Source organism: Anser brachyrhynchus, assembly GCF_964034855.1.
Source record: "Anser brachyrhynchus genome assembly, chromosome: 6".
NCBI lineage: Eukaryota > Metazoa > Chordata > Aves > Anseriformes > Anatidae > Anser > Anser brachyrhynchus.
This window is the reverse complement of record NC_137700.1, coordinates 32,847,847-32,870,845: the sequence shown is the minus strand read 5'-3', so window position 1 is coordinate 32,870,845 and position 22,999 is coordinate 32,847,847. Positions and strand designations below refer to the sequence as shown.

General features: G+C 43.9%; 1 protein-coding gene across 12 annotated transcripts in view; it reads right to left on the bottom strand.

The window, feature by feature from the left end:
• SORCS3 (sortilin related VPS10 domain containing receptor 3) overlaps window positions 1-22,999 on the bottom strand; it is a 313,425-nt gene that overhangs the window by 186,973 nt on the left and 103,453 nt on the right. For 11 of the 12 annotated variants that reach the window (XM_080597782.1, XM_080597781.1, XM_080597774.1 and 8 more), the window contains one exon: window positions 12,540-12,607. In XM_080597782.1, coding sequence (XP_080453908.1) covers window positions 12,540-12,607 — 68 coding nt within the window. Of the gene's footprint in view, window positions 1-12,539; window positions 12,608-14,415; window positions 14,485-22,999 lie in introns of those variants that run through there. The other variant, XM_080597788.1, reaches the window with a different exon arrangement.

Genomic DNA, 22,999 nt, shown 5'->3' with positions numbered 1-22,999 from the left:
GGATAGACAGTAAGTGCATTTCTCTTTCTGTGGGACCAATTGCTCCTTAAGAGCTTCAAATTTGAAGTTTTGACCCCCAGTTACAGTGGTGGGTTGCTCTTCCCTTCTCCATAACTTTCCGGGTAGCTTTTGAACTTCCCAGTGCTCGTGCAAACTCGTGCTGCCAGATTCCCCTTCTGCAGTCACAGATGGCACTGCTCCTGCCCCACTCACCTGCACAGCACAGTGCACGAACTCAGGCCACCCCAAGGTGGGTGAGTCCATGGCAAGGCCCTGGGCTGTGAAGGGACACAGCTGAGCTGCACACATCCATTTAGCCCAACCAACTCCATCGTGAAGCACCTCACCCCTGGCAGTAGTTACAGACAGCTAGAGACATTCACATATTAAACATCCCAGAACTCACACATGAAGTTCACAGTACCCATCTCACCCCCACGCAAAACTAGCACCTGACTTTGGGGAAAGGTTTGGCATTAAGAGCCCAGCCACCTTCCTTTAACCACTCTCCTATTATTTTCCTTACAGACCCTCTGAGCTGAACTGTGAGATCCATACAGGACAATTTAACAGTCCAGTTACAGATCTCAAGATTTATCATGGTGCAATATCCCTGAACTATTCCAGTGCAGCACCACATTTGCATCTCTGTACAGACCTGTGGGATGCCAAACGCCCAGCTCCTGCAGACAGCCTGGTGCTGAATTCAGGCGCCTGGGCAGTAAGCCGCAGGGACAACTGGATACAACCAACTACTAACATTAGCAGAGGCAATTTCCTATGGTAACTGGCCATCAAAGATCCAGAAACAAGCCCTAATAATCCAGTTACAGGATTGTCTCACTAACCTTTTGCAGCTTTTATTCTGAGGTAAAAATCCGACATGTAAAAATGCACCAGGTTCCTATGATTCCCTAGTTTATAGGAGCTTTCCTTTTTACTTCTTGGTCAGGCATATACTGTAAAAGGTCAACTGAGAGATTTTACAGATGAACATGTGATAAGCAAATAAGTCAAAGGCTACCTTCCAGGCTGGGGGAATGTAGCTTTTTGTAAATATTACTTGGAGAAGTGACCGTTTGATACTGTGCACTTATTAACTTCATTAGAAGCCTAATGAACATACCTCAGAGATAATGAGAGACAGAGCAGACTCAAAGAAAGATGGAAAGATTTATTGCATCTTTTTTTAACAATGTTTCTCCATCCTTCAGATTATTTATAGACATTATAAAATGGCAGAGCATTTGGGAAAAAAACACAACATAATAAAACACCAATATAAACAGACACAACCCATGTTAAAGTACTAAATCCTACCAGCCACTGTAGAAAGCAAAGATTTATATGACTTGGTCCCAAGCCTAATTGGAAGAAAAGAAAAGTCAGGGGAAGAGGGAGAGGGAAAAAGAACAGCTCACTCAAAGAGAAGCAGATCCCATACACCGATGTAGAGCCTAAGGCTTGGTGTAGACAGGGAAACTGCATCCCCCAGCAAGCCGTGAGGTGGCACCAACACAGAAACAGCACGGTGCGGGTACCTGTTGTGTTGGCTCCTGATCCAGCCCCGACTGCCTGGAAAGTAAGTGGAAGTGTATTTCCATATAACTGATCAGAGGCTATCTATGGCTCAAAAAATCCTCTGAAGTCTTCACATGTAATATAGTCCTTGACTATATTTTTGCTTCTATGAACTTGCTGAACCTCCACTTGAACCCATGTGAATCTTAGCTACCGAAATATCCTCCAGCAAGGAGATCCATAGATTAAGTATATGTTGTCATAAGAACCAAAGTCTTCCACTTGTTCCGAACCTGTCTGATTTTCCTTTGTTCTTCACAGGCTCACAGAACGGTTGCAGTTGGAAGGGACCTCTGGAGGTCACCTGGTCCAACCCTTCCCTGCACAAGTGGGGCCACCTAGAGCAGGCTGCCCATGACCACGTCCAGACAGCTTTAGAAAATCTCTAAGGATGGGAACTCCATAACCTCTCCAGGCATCCTCTCCCAGTTGTCAGTCATCCACACGCTACAAATTGTTTCCTGATGTTCATACAGAACCTCTTGTGTTTCAGTTTGTGTCCATTCCCTCATTCTGTCACTGGGCACCACTGAAAAGCACTGATCTCCATCTTCATTATATGCTCCCTTCAGGTATTTACATACATTAATGAGATCCCCTAAGCTTTTTCTTCCCTGGGCTGAACAGTCCCAGCTCTCTCAGCCTTTCCTCACATTAGAGACACTCCAATCCCTTGCTTTACTAGAGATCCTATCCACACCACTTAATTCTATAAGATTTTTTTATTTTCTTTTCAGGGCATCTCTTTTCAAGCTTTCCAAGCCCTACAAGATCTGATCTAGTATGAAAGTTCTTGTGTGATTTATTATGAAAGTCCTTATTTTGCAATTATCTATTTGCATACTTATAAGTGAATTTAATGTGTGGTTTTCATTAATATTGGCACATATCCATGTCAAATGTATCTGCTACTAATCTGTGCCAATGAAAATCCTCTGCATGGTAAAAAGCGATCAGAAAAAGACATTAGTAAGGCCAAAACAAGCTCACCTTTAAGTGTGGCTTCCTGCAAAAAAAGTTTTGCAGTCAGTATCCAAATCTAATTAGAACGTAAGATGAGATAACTCAACAAAAGGAGCAGCTCTCTAATGAAAGCAATGGAATCGCTGTTCCAAATGATAAAGAAGGGATGGAATAGCCAATTCCTGTTAACAGATGCATCTCTGCTGATGCAGCAACAGTCACAACACCCACAGGATCTGCAACAGCAGGTTCTTGGCTACAAAATCCCTCCTGAACGCTGCCTTGCTGCATTTCTAGTAGTAGGCAAAGCACTACAAACACCTTTTACCTGTCAGAGAGAAGTAAAGACCCTGACAAGATGAATTCATAGCAGCTGCAATACTTCAAGACAACATTCACTTTTGGCAAAGCTCCCCCTGGCCCTCCCAGCCACCTTCCCCAGGACTAGATATGCCTGGGAACATGATCTAAGCCCAAAATACGTTTGTGATGAGACAGCATGTCTCCATTATTGAGGAGCCCATAATCAGAGAAATTAATTCAAAGACAGAAAAAACACATCAAACATCATCATATAAGCTACAAAATCAGGGGCAGCCATACAGTTCTGGCTTTCTAAAAACCTCTCTCTTCCTCTTCCCCCTCCCCCAGCCAACAAATTTCATTAACTCACACTGAGACTCTCAGGCTTGCATCAACACCAGAAACATATCTGGGCTTTCATTATCTTACATTTCCCTCTCCATCATCTAACTTTCTGGAATGGAAAGACTAGAGATCTAGACAGGATCTGGCTGAAAAGACTGGCTGGAAAATTCAATTACATCAAAGCCGCCAGCTGGGCAATGGATGAAGAACTTACCCATGATGTGGAAGACTCAAATCCCGCAGTTGCATAATACAGCCACCATAGGTCAGATCAAGAATCTGTATTGCCCGCTAACCTGTCATAGAACATTCTGGGAAATTTTAAGGAACAGCAGAAAGAGCATGATTCTTCCCATGGTCTCTCCCCCAGCTCTCTCGACTTGGAGAGTCGAACCACAACAAAGCTGTGGCGTATCATGTATTCAGTACAGTTCCAGGCTATTCCACTAGAGCACCTGAAACACGAATAGCTCGTTACTGAGGAAGAGATAACGAAGGATGGATGATGTTTCTGCAACACCGCACCAAAGGCTGTAGACCTGTCTTTTCCTTGAATGCCATATCATAAAATAATTACTGTAAGCCAGAGGCTACAGCCACACTATCACGTTTAACAGCCACCAGCAGAAATATCCTCCATTAATTCACTGAGTCCCCTTTTGAAATCCATTTACACTTTTTATTATTTCTGCCTCACAACATCCTGTAGCAATGAGTTACACAATTTAATTACTTGTGGAATAAAAAAGCACTTCCCTTTATACTCATTCAGAGCAAGGGCTTGAACTTGGATCTTCCACACATAAGATTAGTATCAGCCTCTCCCTGTAGAGATTTGCAGTCTCTCCAATTGGAGCTCTCCAGTGGAGTATAAATAATTCAACAGTTACCAGGAAGAGAAGAAAAGAGAGATGGCTGCTTAGCGCTCTCACCTTTGTAAGAAAATGGATGCAAAACAAAACTCAGTTTTGCTCTTTTCTCCATTTTACCTGGAATTCCACCTTGGTCCTAAAAACATTCCTTCAAAGAATTTGAAATTTGATTAATTCACTGCCTCTTACCCCAATGGTTTCTACCCAGAAAGCAGGATGTATCCCAAAATTCCCAAGCCTACTTATTAACAGGAACATCCCAATAACCCAATAATTTATAAGACCAAAACTGATGTACAATCAAATGACCTTTCTAGATCTAACACACAAGTTCCTCACACAAACATAGCTGCAACATCCACCATCAGTGGCCAACGTGTTCTCTCAAAGCTGCATGTCTGGCAGTTGATAAATTCAGCAAAGCAGCCCTGCTTTGAAGCTCCAACAGATGTGTGGATGAAGCACACCCTGAGCAGCAAGCACACCGAAACGTGAATCTGTGCTGCCACCGCAGACTGACATGCAACACTCTCACCAAGTTGAGATTCTGGGGCAGAAAGGTAGTCAAAGCCAAGACTTACCTCTGCCTTCAGAGAATAACAGATATGAATAAAGCACTCTGAATATTGGTTAAAGTTTTTAATTAACAGCCTAGCTAAAACACCATTACAATCCGCAGTTTTGTTTTTATTAATTCTCTCTGATTCAGCAGGAATTCCACTAAGGAATAGGGATGAGCAGATGCAGGGGGAAGCACATTAATAAATCATAAGTGTCATTAAAATTTGTAAACTAATATCTTCTGGGAAGTCTTGGCAATTAGTCTCAGAGCTTTTTTGGCAAACAAAAAATTAATAAAACCAAAAGGTCCCATGTCTGATGAAATCTCCACCCCCACAGAAAGGTCACTGATGGAACAATTAAGAGACACAACAAATAGGCCATCCAGAAGGCTGGTTCACAAAAGACAAATAAGCTCCATGAAACAAGACAAAGGCATTTTAATAAACAAGGGTGGGACTTGGACCTACGCACCACCCAAAGATATTTAGGAAGGCTTTAAGACTCACATTCGTTGGGCTACTACTTTTTGCATGACTTTGCATCGCCTCTCTTGGCTCCCTCCATCTCTGAGGCAATATTAAGTTTATTACTTACTAAAGCAAGGAAGCAGCAGAAAGCAGAGGTGTTAACACGACTATTCCCTGTGGGATGTAATAGGGCTAAGGAAGCAACAGGAAGGAGACAGATGAAACTTCTCTCCAGAAGTTAGTCAAACAAAAAATGAAATAAAAAGGCCACCTCATTTTCTATTACCATTACTGAGCATACCTAACTAAAACATAGTCCTGAATTTAAAATAAGCCTATTAATTTTCATTATTGGTTCCCAAAACAAACGTTTAAAGCATTTTTACCTGATTTTATCCATTTGTTGCAACAGTAGCATCTCTTTCAATTCTGAACTGCAAAAAATATATGCTCTGGACACCACCTGGGGTATTCAAGGAGGGGTGACCCTAAGGGTTTATTCCATTCCACTCTGAACTTTATTTTTTTTTAATCCCATGGAAATTCATTTCCAGACACGCAGCCCAAGCAAATCAAAACAATCCCATATATACATTTTCTGAAGTCCACACAAATAAAAGACCTAAGTCTCCAGAAAGCCATAATCAGAAGGAAAATGAATCACCTCAAACCAGAAAAGTAATTTTGAAGCAGGTCATAATTAGTTACTTCAAATGATTTCACTTGTACAGTGGGATACAAAGGTGAATGGTTATCACCATCTAATAATCAGCAATTTGTAACCCTCTTGTCACAGATACCCCCTGAAACCAGGGAACACAAGGAAGCTAAGCCACCTCTTTATTGCTCTTAATAGTTATGAAAAGAGTGCAGAAAAGCCATTATATGCATAGCCTTTCGTGAACATTTAGCATCCCTACAGCAACCCGAAGGCAATGCCCTTTACCCATTAATTTCTCTCCTGGCGGATACTCAACAACTCTTTCCACCTGCCAAGCTTTCTCTCCTGCTCCTCTTTCTGAACGAGGCAGGACCCGCTTTAGTGCCTGGTGCAACACGTGCACAGCTGGACAAGCACAGATGTCGGGAGCCCCTGCCAGGCCTGATCAGTCAGCTCGAGCACGAGAACAAGACCTGCCAAGCAGGCATTGAGCCACGAGAGCAAAGAAGAAACTCTCACTCGGTTCAGGAATGCTGCATTTTCCATTCTTTACAGGTAGTAACTACATAGCTCTTTGGTCCAAGGAACTTCTCTTTATTAAATAGCCACGATTTCATCTGGCAGCAGCTAGCTGAGGAGTGGGCCAACAGGCAGCTACTGTGCACCTCCCGGCAGTGGAAGCACGGCTCCCTTGCCTGAGATGGCATCTCGTGACTGACAGCAGGCTGCACTGAGCCAGGGACACCTGAGTCACCCACTGCGGGGAAAATATAAATCATCAAGAGCACTGGAGATAAAGAACTGAATTATTTTGGGATGATGCCGTAGTCCCACACGAATCCCAAATGGGGTGCTGGGAGCCCTGTGGAACAACCCTCACTCACGCTCCTCTCCTCCAGTGTCCCATTCCCTTAGCTCTCCAAAGAGTCTGAAAGTCTGAACCTAGCAGCTTGCAACCCCCAAAGGTTTTGACAGGGACTCCTGCGGCCTGAGAAAACTAGCCACCACTGAGCTAGGTAATTTATACGTGCTAATAAATAACAGTGAAGTTACTAAGCTCTTGGAGACCCTGGTTTTTGAATCCAAGAGATCGGGGATGTGCTTGCACACTCAAGCTGGCTCCTTCCCTTGACACACTGATAGCTGATTGCAGATATGATGAAGCCCTTCTTTTAATCAGCAGATGAATTCTGCACTTTACAATGTTGTTAAAAATGCCAAATTAGATGCTGTAACAGGAAGGCATTACTACTCTGAAAACCAGCTCCATTAATTTTATGCCTGAATACAGTCCTGCAGAAAACAGCATATATCTAAAATGCATGCTGTCAGCGTAATGGTGGAAAACAATAGATGTAATCAAATTTGACACTACTGCAGGGAGATGCCAGCTGGTCATGGTGGCTGTCTCGAGACTGCATTTCAATACAGCGAGTTTCAGTGAAACCACACTGCTCCATTTCAAAATGCGTGGAACCTGACTGGCACCGAGCAAGAGGTTATGGCACAAAGCAGACACTGCCCCTCTCAGCCCCACAGACTAAATAATGCATCGCCACTGGGCCAGAAACTCTCTTAATGAAGCTCTGGCTGTGCCATGAGCTGTTTCAAGATTAGCTTGCTTCACAAAGGATGACATGAAAATTTCAGTCATGTTCACTGAATCTCCTGGTCTCTCCCTTCTTACTCACCTATCTTGAAGACAGCTACGTTTGGAGCAGGGAGATTAAACCCTGCTCCCAAAGGGGAGCCATGGCATCTCACACCTGCCCTACCTGAAGCCAGCTCCATTCACAGCACACAAACCTAAGACATAGAAATCAGCGTGAACTTTGCAGAGTGAATCAGTGCAACTTTGCAGAGGAAAAAGAGGCTAGAGGTACACCAAAAGACGCTGGTGGCCTGATGCCACCAGACAGCGTATGAAGCTGAAATGCAAGGACATAGGGAAAAATAGCATACAGCCCTCTGGTAATTCAAATGGCACCAAAAGAACAATGCAAGATAGAAGGCAGCTTGCAACCAAGCTGAGAGGTTTTACTCTTCTCAGCTCCAAGCTCAGGGTTGTAGCTGATCTGTTTTGCAGTTGCCTCTAGTAAAAAGCTGAAAGTGATTTATTTTTTTTGTTTGTTTGTTTTTCAACTCAACACACAGGCTATGACAAACCAATCTCTTCAGGCATAGCAGCCACAAGAGGAAAAAAATGCTTGGGGATTTTTGAGCGCTGCCATGGAAACCTAATTTCTTGGTTAATAAACAACAAGACAAGAAGAAATATATGTAAAAATACCTTCAGTAACATTCTAGATTCTTAAGAAGAAAGAGTCAGTCATGATTTTGAGTATGGGTTAATGCCCGGGCCAGCATTATATACCATCAGATAATTTAGTGGGCTCCACAGCCAGAGGATGGGAATTCAAGGGGAGCCATCAACAGCGGGTAAAATGGCAGCAGGGACTCAGAGCTGACACATGCAAGTGCTTGCACTTTGGAAGAAAATCTGAACTACTCCCCACTGCCTAATTAGCTGATGTGCTGCAGTCATGGCTATCACATTGATCATAAATACCTCCCTGCTAGCTTGGGCTTCTCTTGTCTGTTGTGTCGCCTGTTGTCTCTTTGTCTTCATCTGAGATTGAAAGTTCCCTTGGGACAGAGGCTGTCTTTTTAGCTACTGCAATCCAAATAATTAGGACTGTTCCTGGGTACAAAATTAGGTGACAGCAGAAGGAAGAAAAATAAAACAAAAATAATGTTTTTATTCCAGTTATCTTACAAGAAAAGCTGTTCATCCTACACCGGCTAAAACAGATGAAAACATTTTCAATATTGCCATGACTCGAAATACTTATCCAGAATGTCATGTTGATGTAACCAGCTCAGAAATGTACAGCTAAAATAGGAGACAGAATTAGCAATAAGCAAGGAAATCATCACAAGACTCTTCCTTTGCTTGTAAAAAGCTGTGAAATCTAGAAGACCCACAGAATAAGAAAAGGAGCTCAATAGATTCCTGTTTATTCACACTCATAGCACGAGAAGGAAACAACTGGATAGCAACAAGATTAACTAATGAAACGACTTTCTGCCTAGCATACAGCCTACAGAGCACCCCATATATTATATCTGAGCACAGCACACGTCTGAAACCAAGACTCATTTATCACAGTCACAGTTCCTGTGTTCATCTGGAAGTGTTATGAACACATACATTTGAAGAAATAAACCACTGAGCAGAGTTTTTCCCTTCTCTTCTCCTCCTAATAAAATTTGCCTGGGATTTTCCACAGAAAAACAGGCAAAAAACTTTCACCTTCAACCCTCGGCTGTGGGTGGCATCTTTTAGACATTGTATTTTGCATCTCTAACCCTCTCATTTGTCCTCTGTTTGAGGGGTGCCTTCTCAGACTACCTTCCCATGAAGCAGCAGCCTCTCTTTGCAGCAGCAGTTCATATCCCATGACAGATCACCGCTGCATGATCACAGCTCACCGTGGAAGCTGAACTTTGGTGCAGGGACCTTGGTCTACAGAGGGTTTGGGAACTGAATGCTCCCCAGCAGCACTTCAAATCAAAAACATTTGAGCTTATGGATTAAGAGGGAGGAATGTTTTCCTTCCCCCATCCCACCCATAAAATTTTCTCGATCACACGCAGAATTCTACAGAAGCCATAGGTCTATCTTTTAATCCAAATTTTATTTAAAAGCAGGTAGGATGGCAGCTGGATTCTCAACAACCAGCCACGTGGATACCTTGCTAGGCAATGAGAACTGATGAAGCCTTACATGCCTGAAAAGGTAACCTAATTTTTACAGCTGTATGTCCTGACCTATGAAAAGACCTCTCCCCATAAATTCTGATGCCTCGCACCATCACGAGTACAATTGAAACAAGGTAGATCCCTTTTACGGGAGGAAAACAATCACCTCCACTCACCTGGTGGGGAAAAAAAAAAAAATACAACCCCCAACCGACAGACATCTCTTGTGACCAAGAAGAGAAGCAACATTCACAAGGGGAAGGGATGCGTGTGTTTCTCCCTGAAGCTGGCTGCTTCACTAGCAATGGAGGCTTTTTCGGTGATATTTTTGGCCTCAGAAACATGGATTTACTTATTAGAGCAGTCTGTGCTCCTGCATTCAAATGCTGACTAGCATTTCCTCTGTCTAAATTCTTATCAGCCTGATAGAGGAGCAGTTTCCAATGTAACTTTTCATTCTCTCTTGCTCCTTTTTTAATTACATTCAGGATGTTTTCATATTGATTCGCTTGTCTTTGTATTTAAATGCAGGTATTAGAAATTTCTCCTATATAGCATTTTGCATCAAAGCATCTCATGCTACAAGCCAGGGGGGGACCGAGCAAAAGCTTTTGATGCATGAGGCAGGCAGAGGCAAGATGATATTTGAAGATTGCATTCCACTCTGCTCTATCTTATCATCCTCTGAAGCACTGCTGTGTGATTCACCGCTCTCTGCCACAAAAACCGCCCCTCTCGTGCGGAAGCAACTGTTTGCCAAGCGCTCAGAAGAGGCACCGCACAGCACTGCTGCTCAGACAGACAGAGCTCTGAGTCGGCAGAAACAAACAAGCCACAGTCCCAGAAAACAGGTAGAAAAAGTGGAACTCTCCAGACCTCCTTCTGATGTTTAATTGATATTTGCATTCAATTTGTGACCCAACCAGTTCCCGGGGCTCAAAGATGATTTTGAAGGAGTCTACAAAAAAGTAACCAAGGAAAGCAAATATATGACCAGAAGATGTAATTTCACTCTGCAAAGACAGATCTTCCCTATGAAATTTTCAGGGTCTCAAAAATATAGAGAAAATATTGAAAAGTACCTATTTAAATAATGCAGAGATTCAGAGGCTTTCATGTATAAATGGAACAGAATATCCTGCAAAAAGGAATCTCTCTTGGCTTATTTCTTCCACATAGTATCTATTTGTATTGCTACAACATCTTTTCAAACAGAAAATCAAAGCTGTTCTCTTAAAAAATAAAAATAAGAAAAAAAACACTTCCCTCTAAACTGCAGGGTGGTTTAATCCTGAATTTTCCAGGTGGGAAACTAAGGTTTAGAGCCCAAGAGCTCTACCTGCTAGCTTTTACCTTGAAATTTCCTCCCAAACCTTGGGAGAACCCAGGAATGTTGTTCTCAGCCTGAGTCTCCAGACCCCCCAACAGCCCCTGTTTCACCACAGAAGAGAGGCAGAAGCATCCCAAAACAGACTGAAACACACAGAACAGGGCATTTCCCCAGATGCCCAAGCAACTGATACATTCACTTGGACAGATGAACGGCGTTTCTGTCACTCTGGGAGAGCTCCAAGAGCGATGCTGCTGTCACCTTTCTGCAGAGCTCAGGTGCTGCTCTGAGATCAGCATTAGGACAGGATTTGGCTGCTTGTTACATTATTTATGCAGAGCAGATTGCTTAGCAATTACGTTTAAAGTACAATCACAGTGCCATTTGTACTTGTTAGGTAAAGAGGCAAAAGTTTTCAAGGCTTAAATACCTTGAAAAGTACCAGGATAAGTGGAAATGACGGTGTTCTCTCTTATTAGCTGCACAGTTATTTATACTTTTGCAGATTACCATGGTACGGTGCAATTAGGCTTTGGATTTACTGTGCAAATTGAGAAGTTTCAAGAGCTCTACTAAACAATTAACCCTTAAATGCATTAATGAGGATAACCCCACAACAATCCCAAAATCTGGTCCAAACAAAGGCTTCTAAATTAACATGGAAGAAAGGACAATAGACCACCTGCAAGAAGCTGCTTAGACTTGGAGCAACAGCTACAATGCACTGACAGCACCACCAATTACAATTTCTGGAGGTTGAGCAATAACTGTAATACAAGAAGTAAATCTAACACAAAGCACTGGTGTCTTCCCCACCCTACGCCCTTTTTTTTGTTGTTGTTCTGACAGTAAAAAACACCTAAGTAACAATTCCGCTAAAGACATATGCTTCCCACACCACAGCTGGGCTGTGAGAAGGGAGAGCAATCCCCAGCAGGTAGAAACTATTGCTAATTTGGAGAAGTCAAAGAATTGGGCTGCTTATTCATAGGGGTATTCTACGTGTGTTTTTTTGTTGTTTGTGTGTGTGTGGTTTGTTTGTTTGTTTTAAACACATCTACAGTCCACCCAGCAACATGTTTCCCCAAGCCAGGAAACTCCCTCTCCCGCACCTGACCAGGAGCACGGCAGGCACGTGGCGTTATCTGAGTTTACCCAGAGCGGAGAAGACACCAGCCCATCATTGTGATCTCTAGCCCTGGGATGGCTACTGTCCGCACAGCCCCAGGCAACACCGATTCACTGCCAAGATGACCATCTTAGCTCACAAGGCTGAGGAACATGGCTAAGACCAGCTAAGCTCATACCAGGCACAAGGTTGTACACTATCTTGGACGCTGCTCCAGAAAACACAGTACCATCTACACAGCCAACTCTCATTGCCAGCACCATGGCAGAGGCTCTGAGGAACGAAGAGCCTTGTTTAAGGACGCTCAAAAAGGACAGAACAAAAGCAAGCTCCTCTGTGTGGCAGGGGAATGCCCTACATCAAGAAAGCATCTGATTTGCAGACCTTTCTTAAATCAATTATTTCTTAATCATGCATCCCTTTTCAACTTCACAGTTATCTCAGATCCCCTCCCATCTCCTCCCCAGATCGACTCTGACCTCCCTTGCTCAGCCTCCAGTTTTACAAGAGGCGCCATGCACCCCCTCCGTGCCAGTTGCTGTGATTTCTGCAGCCTGCTTACCTCCACAGCGAGCTCTCGGTAACGCTGCCCAAGTTGAAGTCGTAGAGCTTCGTCAGAATGAGAATCACCTGTGGAAGGGGAAGGGAGGAAGGAGGAGAAAGGGGAAAAAGAAAAAAGGGTTTTCTTTAGACTGTGTAGCAATATACAAGGCATCTGAAATCACCCAAAGGAGAGCTTAGCATTTATCCATTAAAGTTACCGTATTATAGGATCAAGTAAGTTTTAAAAAAGAAAATCATTAGCTTAATGCATCATGTAACCAGTAACATTTATTTTAATCCTTGAGATGTTTTGCATTTGAAATAAAAAATGCCACCAGGAATTAACTGAACATTGCGAGCTGCCCTCTCTACATCTATGGTTATTCAAGGGCAGGAATGGAATTGGGATGAACCCTTCTTAATTCAACAGCCAAATCAGAAATTACACTCGACGTTTTCCTGTTTCTCTCAAGGTGCTAACATGAACTACTTAGTCTCCATGGAAAGAAGTGGTAAATTTGGTTATGAAGATCCCAATCCAGAAAAAAGAGCCCATTTTGCCCAAAATGAGCTTTGTTGCAAGAAGGAACTTTTCTATTCCAAGGCCCCATCTCCCTCCCTCTTCCTCCTCCCACAGCAATGGGACCTGCCACACCTTTCATTTGGATTTCCCAGCTGAGAGTCTGCTAGGTGAGGAGTTTAAAGCTTTGCAGAAAGGAAAAATGCCAAAGGATTAATCAATATCACAGAGGCTGCAGCAGTCTGTTACCGTCAGCATAATACCGGGAAGAGACCTGTTCAAATCGTAAGGACCTTGGTACGTGACTATGCAGTCGGTGCCCAACTTAATAGCTTTTGAAAAGATGCTCTGAGCATCCCTTTTTCTGCTGGATTCACTTCCCCTTCCCTGATTGCATTTTTCCCTTTATTTCCCTACACAGAGACCTTTAGGAGGAAGATAAAAGCAAAGCTGCTTCCAGGCAGGGTGTGAAAAGAAACCTGCCAAGCAGATTTGAGTCAGCATATGCAAGCCCATGTCAGCCTAAACTGTTGCTGTGCAGCAGGGAAATAAGGACAAGGCCCTTTTTATTGTGACTTAAACCCCGCGCACACCTTCCCATACAGATCGGGAAGAACCAGCTGCCACTCACAGCAGCCAAGGTTCATACACGTCCTTGCACCAACTGATGGGAGCAGTGCAGGCTGCTCCCAGCTAAAACCTGCCAAGGGACATTTATAGATGAGCCCCCTATTCCCGCAGGGACTCCAATAGGATATCTCACGAGTCTCTAGGAAGACATGCACCACAGCACAAGCAGTGCCTTGCCAGAAATGCCTCTCTCTCTAGTGCTCACAACTGAGGCAAGGTTTCACAGAGGTACTTTTCCAGTTTCAGTGCCTTATCACCATGCAGCCAGGAGGAGGACTCCCACTGAGGTCAGCAGATCCTGGATCCAGTCCTAAACGTATTACACAAAGCCTCTATATCATGATCAAACTTCAGCAGAATAACTCTTGCTTAAATCGCAATTCCAACTGGAGGCAGCATCCATAACCTGCCAGCACTGTGTGCGCCTCTCCTCAGATCTCCTATGCCTTGTATTATTGAAGATACAAACCCTGCAAATAACAGGATAACGGCAGCTTTGCAGGAGTGGGGTGAAGCCTGCTCAGCTCCTGGGTATAAATCCAAAGTAAAAGCACGCTGTTTAGTAGGGCTTTTCTGAATTTTCACCCAAAACTCCACCTCTGCCCATTGTCAACGCATGCAGAACAAAAGCATAACCATCCCTTTGAAACTAAATCTCGGGGGGTCCCAGGAAATAGGGGCCTCCTGGGGCACTGGTAGCCCACAGCACAGTCGCCTGCAGCAAGATGCCCACAAACTCGCTCACCATGTGTGCCCAGGCCGGGCACCACACCACAAGCCCAGGGGGATGACACCCCATCCCGTTTGCTTTTGAGACAAAACTGTTGAATTTCAACCATGGTAACGCTCACTCTGTCTTGGAAGCCTGAAGAACAGAGGGCTGGGGAGGCTTTACCCCACAGCCTGCCCTAGGAATGCTGTGAGAGGACAATCCCCACCACACCGCCTGGTGAGACCGCAGGAGCAAATGTTACTGCCAAGCAAGTGTCCCAGGTGGTTAAGACACAGATCAGAAAGACACAGCTGGTTCCTGCCTTGCTTCCACAGGGTGCTTCTGACACAGCTTTTCAAAATATTTCAAGAAGCTACCCTGAGACCTCCACATGGTGTTGCCCCAACTATGCCAAGTGACCGCAAGAGGGGTGGCAGGGGCAGACCTGGGCAAGAGCCCAATTCTCTAGGACATTGTTATGTGAGTGCTTTAGGTGAAAAAGAAGGGAACAAAACAAAGAAAATTAGATAATTTTGTCCAAAACTGAAATCTGACAGGGAAAAAAAAAAAAGCCCCTCGCTGATTCAAGCTGAGACATTTGATTCAAATTTCTACTTTGTAGTTGAAGAAGCTTTGCTTGTTTTTGTCAACACTGACAAATAATCATGGCTTTTCTGTGTCAGAGTAATTTTGCATGAAAATCTTGATGGTTTTCATTTTAAAAGCTGAACTCAATTGAAAATTGGAGATTTCACATTTAAAGCATGAACTGCTTCAAAACAAAAAAGCGTTTTCTCCCCCTGAACTGCAGGAAATGTAGAATTGCCACCCCACAGGAAAAGCACACTCTTCAGCCTAAATCAAGATGAAAAGATTTTGATCTGGGGAAAAGAAATAAAAAAACCAGTTCCCGGTGATATTGATTCAGAAACAACAAAAAAACTTTCACTTAGGCATTTTTTTTTAAATCAAAATAAAGAAAACAACTGTATAGTCTCAAATGAAACTGTCTTGTTTCCATTCATCAAACCGACGCCCCCAAAATTAATTTCAAGTCAGATGAATGCTGAACTGCCTTTTTCCCCAGGCTCGTAGTGCTCACTCCAGGGAACACGGCTCAGGTGGGAAATTTCCCCACTGCCCCCGGGGACCAGGCGCTTCCCCCGACCCCAGAGGTGGGTGTCCCTGGGGGCACCCAGCAGCCCAGCTGGCTGAGAGCGAACCGAGAGAGGAGCAGCCTGCAGGACAGAGCTGGGAAATAGGTCAGGCTGAGTTACAGCTCCCTTAAGGCAATAGAAACCCTTTGGAAAATGTAATTTAAAGCTGAGCTTACACAAAACTAAATGACCTGAAAATTCAATAAACTGTTTCGGTTTTCAAGGCAGAAGTGGGGACGGGGAAAGGATAATCAGAGAAAGTTATTTTTTTCCTGTGGAACCAAAATGACATTCCAGTCCTGCGAAAATTTCCTTGTGCACTGTATTTTACACGCAGGCCTCCCATGTGTTTTTGTTTTGTACAAACTACGCTGTTGACTGAAGACCCTGCTATAAGGTCTGCGTGACAAAAACGCCAACCCCTGTCAATTACTCATCCTCAAAGGCTTACACTATAACACAGTTTAAGAGTCCCTGGCACTTCCCAATGCTGCCGCGGCACTGAACCACTAGGCCCAGGCCTGACGTGACAGAACTCTCCTCGAAGGCCAGCAGGTCTCCGGGCCTGCCCAGCCGAGCAACCTCAAGCCTTGACACAATTTGGCTGATGTGAAATGACAGAAAATACGACCAGAAATAGGAGTCCAAGTTTCTTTCTGCGTCGAGAAGAAATCCCTGAGGGGGCTTCTATTGTTCAGGAAATTATTAGGAATCTCTGAGCCTATAAATCACAGAAGTGCTCAGAAGCTCTTCAGAGTGTTTGGTGGCGCAGCAATCTTTTGTGCTCATAAAATTTTACTATGAAGGAAAATTACTTTAGTTCATTAAACCCTCCTCCAGATCTTGCCGATTCCAAGTTGGCAAAGTGCTTTGCGCATACCCCACAGTAGATACATAACTGGTTCCCACAAATTAGCACATAAAGGCATTGCAGTTCCTCCAGCAGGCTGACAGCAAACTTCAGAACAACCGAGAAGTGCCAAGTCATGGGCAGTCATGCTGTGGTGTCAGGAGACACGTATTAGAGAAGGGGGAGAAGAGCAGAAGCCAGAGAGAAGAGGCGACCATTTCAGGTAGATGTCTGAAAGGCCAGCTGCTTGGTGAGACGCCTCCCCTCTAAGTGATCCCGGTGTATCAGCACAGAGATTTACACAGCTCGCCAGTACCCCTGTCCACATATTTACAGAAAGTAATTAATAATGAGCAAAGGGACGAGCACCGGGCAGCACACAGCACAACAAAGGAATTGTGAACAAATTTACAAGTGAAAAATGAGAGCTCTTCGCTTGCTTGCTCTGGCAGGCAGGGTCCCGGACTCCATTTCCTGCCTACAGACCTATTTCCATGATGTTTGCAGCCTTTGCTGCCCCACACACCCTCCACAGGAAGCTTGTCTGCAATTTTCATCCACCTTTCCCCATTCAGATTAGAGCAAAACACCCAACAAGTAAATTAAAAACGTGAATGGGCGCAGCTCCTGGGAACCAGCAGCAGCAAACTGCTCGCGGATGAAGGCAAATTGGCTTAAAAAGGTTTAGGACCTGAATGCCTGCAGCACTGCCCTACGGAGGTCCCTAGCTTCTTGTTCCTTTTTTTTCTTTTTAAAGGGATAAAATTAATTATTAAAGGTGAACAAATCAACAAACTAATGGAGTTATTTGGGATGATGAATTTGCTAAGTCTTTTTTTTACAGTCTGCACTTAAAGCTAAATCAGGCAAAAAACCACCAATATCTGCCTAACTTTTTGTACACAAATGCTCAAATGTGGCAATAGGATACTTTACGTGTTCAACAGATCTGTGCTGATGTGTGGGGTGGGTCGACCCCAGGCAGCAGCTGAGCACCCACCCAGACACTCACTCCCCACTCCAGAGGAAGGGGGGACAGAACCAGAAGAACAAAAGCAAGAAAAACTTGGATTTGAGAGAAAGAGGGTTTAATCAGTGAAAGAAAGAGGAAAAAAGGCAATTGCTGTCTGCCTTCCACGATCAGACCGATGTCCAGCCAGTCTCTCAGCAATGGCTGCTTTGGAACGACTAATCCCTGTTTTTTATAGCTAAGCATAATATTACATGGGCTGAAATATCCCTCCGGACAACTTGGGTCAGGTGTCCCTGCTGCATCCCCTCCCCTGCTACCAGAGGGCAGAGTAAAAAAACAACTTGTCACTGTGCAAGTGTTGTTCAACACCGGTGCATTAACACTGTTTTAGTCACAAATTCAAAACACAGCACCATACAAGCTGATATTTAAAAAAAATAAAAAACTCCATCCCAGACAGATTCAGTTTAGGCATTTTCCTAGCTCAAGGTCCAGCAGCTCTCAAAAGCAATCCCTTCATAACCCCGGTCCAACCAAACCCCCCCCCCTCCCGTGCACCTAAGACGTGCACACATAGGCGACCACCGCACTACACAACATCGCCATTCCCGCTTGCCCCAGAGGTCAAAGTGCAGTTGCTGATACCTAGGAGTGCTCTCCCCAGGTGCCAGAAGCACACAGCATCATTACAAAGCTCCCCCATGAGGAATTTAAATTCCACTGGTGCTAATGGATTTAGCAAGCAGCACCACTGTGAGAAAAGGCAAGTAATGTCATCTTTGTTTTACCGATGAGAGACCAGAGGCAGGGAGAGATTAAGTGTTTCTCTACATGGAAACACTTGGGAGGAGGAATCCAAATCAACTTTAAGGGTTTGGTGTAATTCACTTTGCAAGTATATCAGGAAAAATCTAATTAAAGACCATTTTATTCTGAAAAAGTCTCCATCCAGAAATTCTACATGGCTGAAATAATCCCCTTAAACAGATTTAGTTAATTTAGGCTAACAAGCAACACCTGGAAGATAAAGCCACAATCGGAGTTCACACACAGTAACACAGCGATTAGCAAAAGAAGGACCACATGCAACTTAAACACCCATCTTTTCCCTAGCCTAGTGAACACAGCTGAAAAAAAACATATCTCCAGGTACTAACCCTTAAAGGACAGCACATCCTAACACTGAAAACCTCAGAAATACTAACAAGAAATACAGGCCAAATCCTGCCCATCGGAAATCAGAGCAACATTTTTGCATGAGCAAGATGATGCCAGCTGAAGCAGCAAATGACTTTTTTTTTTTAATCTCTGGAGAGAGATCAATGATCTGTGGGTGGCTTCAGGCAGTGCCTGCAAATGAGCCCTCTGAAATTGAAGGAGACAAGTCCCAAGATCACACACAAAAGCAAAACATGTTCCAGTGAACTTGTGATCTCCAAATGGCTGAGGCTGTCAAATTTGTCCTCAAAACAAAAACTAGGAACTAAAAGAACGATATTCTTCTTTAATCCTCCCTTGCCTGCATTGCTTTTCACTTTCCCTTATGAAAGCTGCCACAGCATGCTCTTTCCTTCCCGTCCTCCTTCGTTTCCATATAAATCAGGCGGCAGAACAAGCTGGAGCCAGACCACGAGAGGTCTTCCCATGGATTCCCTGGGGATACCGGAGGCAGATCTCTTAGCCTTCACAAAAGTGCCCTCTGGATGAAAGCAGCCGTTTGAAATTCCCATTACAGAACTTGGGGTGAGTGAACAGAACCTACAGAAAAACAACACTATAGTGCTTTGTAGAAAGAGCCAGCACTGGGAAGCATAACTGCGTCCTCCCGCCTGACTACCAGCAGGAGCAGGACAGGATCTGTGCACGCTGGTTCCCTGCTTTGGCAATTTGGATTTGGATTTGAACCTGCCAGGCTCTCTCACGCTTTTGGTTTTAAGCTGTTTGGAGCAGGGACTGTCCGTAGGACACGTTTGCTGGCGCCTCACACACAGGAGTCCCTGCCACAGGTGTGAAAGCAGCTGAGTACCACTGCCTCCACAGCAGTAACTAATGCCTGCAGGACTCAAGGGGAACCTGTGATGCTTTACAGTAACAGAAAAAATCAGATTCTCCTCCCAAAGCACTGATTCCAGTTCCTACCCAAATGAGGGGTATTTGTAGCCACTAGCAGAACAGGGTCTGCAAGTCAGCCATGTTACTCTTCCATCTCCATGATGCATGTTAAAAAGTAGAAAATATCCCTTATAACATTTTTTCAAGGAAAAAGAAAAAACCCACACTGGTAAATCTGAGTTTCAGCAAACACCTCCTGCCTACCTACATACTTACCTTTGTGTGTGTGTGCACGTACACTAAACTATGATCAGTTTCTTAAAATCTCCTTCCTAAAGGAATAAAAGACAGGCCTCCAGCATGGTTATCAGTCCTTAGAGAGAAGCTGGATTCTGTCCCAGAGGCTGAAATAGAGCCCTAAACGTAGCTACCAGGTCAGATCATAAAAGCCTTTGTCCTCTTTGTAGGGGGAAAAAAAACACTCCACAAAAGCTAAGTATTAGTAGATTTATTAGCCCCTCAGGAGAGAGCCTCTGGGAAAAGACATGGTGAATTAGCTGCCTTTTTAAGGACAGCAATAAAACACAGGAGACGTTTAAGTAGAATTTCAGACTACCATGAGTAAACACATGGGAGGGGAGGGGACGCACCCGACGCTACTGGCAGCTGGTGAGTAGCAGCGGTTGTGGAAGTGGGGCAGTAAAGCCCCCAGGCTCAGACCCGCGCTCTGGCAAGGCGCAGTTGTGCTCCCCAGAATCTGTCCCAGCTCCAGCGGACGGCCTCGCTGCACACAAACACACATTGCCACCAGAAAAGACATCTAGATTGCTTAAAATAACAGAAGCCTGAGCTTTATCTCTGTGTAAGTCAGTTAAACATAAATACAATCTCTCCTGGCAGGAGGTGATATGATTTAAGGGTCCCCTATCATACATTATAAGAGGTGATAGCGAAGAACTCATAATTTATTTTTATTGATTCAGCAACCTATGCCGGATCATATCTCCCAATTCTTCCCCTTTGCTAAGAAACTTCCACTGAAGCCTTGAGAAATTTAATTTATTTTTTCCCCCTTTCTTCTTCTTCCTTTTAAAGCTGCTGTGTGCACACCTCTACCTAAGTTCAAGAAGAAAATGAAAAAAAAGGCCCCAGTTACTTTGCCAGCCCCATTCTCCTTCCAATTATCTTCTGATACCATCTGCGAGCCAGCAGATTTTGTGCAGCAATTTAACTCTATGGAGTCACATGCCTACTGAAGGGCAATTTAAAGCTTCTGACAGGGGGACCTGAAGAGAAGGAATGATTTGAACTCTAAGGCTGGGCACACTACCTTCGGAGGACAGCTCTCAATAAAAAAAAGTTGACAGAAGGGAAGGCAGAGCAGCCCCCTGAGACACCATAAACTGCAAGGACAGGTGGGGGCTTTCCTTGAGGACTGAGGACTGACTTATTTCATACAGAAAACTAACTAGGCGGGGGAATTTTGTGCCTAAGCCGTTTCTAAAAAAGAGAACGGAAAATAACTCCCATAAAGCTGATTTTTTTTCCCAAAAAATCATGCTGTTTTTGTTCTTCCATTTCAGACTCCAGACTCTGCTCAAGACCTCTCACTCCATACGTATACATACGCACATAAAAGTCACTGATCTTCCTCAGTTTGACTTCGATTAACAACTCACACAACTGGTGCTGAACAGAGCATGGGGTAGAGATTTGCTCTCTTCCCAGGGAGGGGACATGGTTTAGGTAACCTGCTGAGCCCTTTCCAGCCTAATGTCTATGACCCAAAGACTTTCACATGAGCAAGGAAATGTTTCACTGATAGATCAGGAGAATTAGCTGCCATGCCAAAGGACAGAAACTCTGGCCTGTTGTGCTCCCAAAACACCGAGCCTTGCCTTTGATGTGACAGCAGGAGACGGGTGATGGAGAAGTCACCGTGTGAGCAGTGCAGCCTGGCCACTGGCCTGGCACTCAGAGCAGGGAAAGGCATCAGAGCCTCTTTGCTCTATTCCCAGCTCTGATGCCAGCTCACTCTATGCCTGAGTTAACCCACCTGCAGGGAGATTAATTTGTGATAGCAATATTATTGTTCAGAATTTAATAATATTGTCTCAGAATATTATTCCAAGAAAACATCCCTCTCCCTCCAGGAGAAGCAGCCCAGAAGCTGAAGTTTCACAGATGCTACTATGAAGGGAAAGGATGTACCTGTTGGAAACAAGCCCTCATGTCTTTTAACAACCAGTTAAAAGACCCTCCATGCCTGCCATGGGATCGTTGTTATCAACAAATCCGAGCACCTTAAACCTGCACGTATTCCCTTCCTCGCAACAGCCCAGGGAAATAAGGAGTGCTGCAGTTTTCCAGATAACAAGTATAGGCACAGAGGAAATAAGGCAAAATGCACAGATTGTTCCGTTATGGTTAGCACAGGCAACTAAGCCCACCACTTAGATCTTCCCACACATTTACTGCCTGACCTTGAATGCATGTAACATCATTAGTGTAAAACCTTTATTTAATTGTAAGCCTTTATATAAGCCTAAGTAGAGTGTTTGCAAATATAATTAAGTAGTAGTGAAAATTGGATGTGAAAATCATTACAGAAAAAATAAGATAAAAGTGATTGTTTAGAATATACGAGGAACTATCACAGGCAACGTGGGTCAGTGAGGCTGAGCAGGACACAGGACCAGAAAGTGCTGGAGGCAAGAGATGAGCACAAGTCAGGGCTCTCCACAGACAAAAAGGTCAGAAGCAACAGTTTGAGTGCTAACTAGCCAATTAACATATTTTTACATTATTATAGATTCAACCAAGATGAAATGATCTGATTACCTTATATATTAAGGCAATAAAAGAGTAGTCTGTCAAATTGGCTGCACTCTTCTGACCTTGAACCTACGTTTATGCGGCAGTTCCTATCTGCAGATGCCAACGCCTCCTTTGAAACTTATTGGCTCAGCTGCAGTAAGGTCAAATTCTGCCTTAGCAGCTCCCTTTCCAAATTAGATTTATTTAAAATCAAGAGTAAAGATCAGTCCAATTATCTTTATTATGGTTGTATTCTTATTCTGAATTCACGTACCCATCGTGTGGATACGTTTCATGATCACCACGACACTTGAATTCCTTACACCAGAGCTACATTGCTTCTTTTTTATTCTTTGTGTTGTATCATTAAGTAGTTAAGCAAAATTATTTTCATCTGTTGCTGTGAAAACACACACACTCTGGGCAATTTCCTTCCTTTGTTCCGTGCAGAGCAGCTCCTTGCTCATGCCAAACACCCCTGGAGCGCTGATATTATCGCCTTTGAAGGGCCTAATCGAGCAGACTTTCATGAAATCTGGTTCACTAGATGTTTCCAGAAACCAGGCTGGGAATGATTCCTCTGTGTATATCCATCACACTGAGTCAGCCATTTGCAATGTCCTCCATCATCCAAGGGCACTAAAATAATTTCTGTTTTTTCCTGTGGAGTCTAAAGTAACAGATATGCTAAGAGCAAATTGGCTCACGCAATAGCTCCCTTGGTATGCAACGGAATAAGGCATAGAGGGCTCTTAAGTTCACGATTCA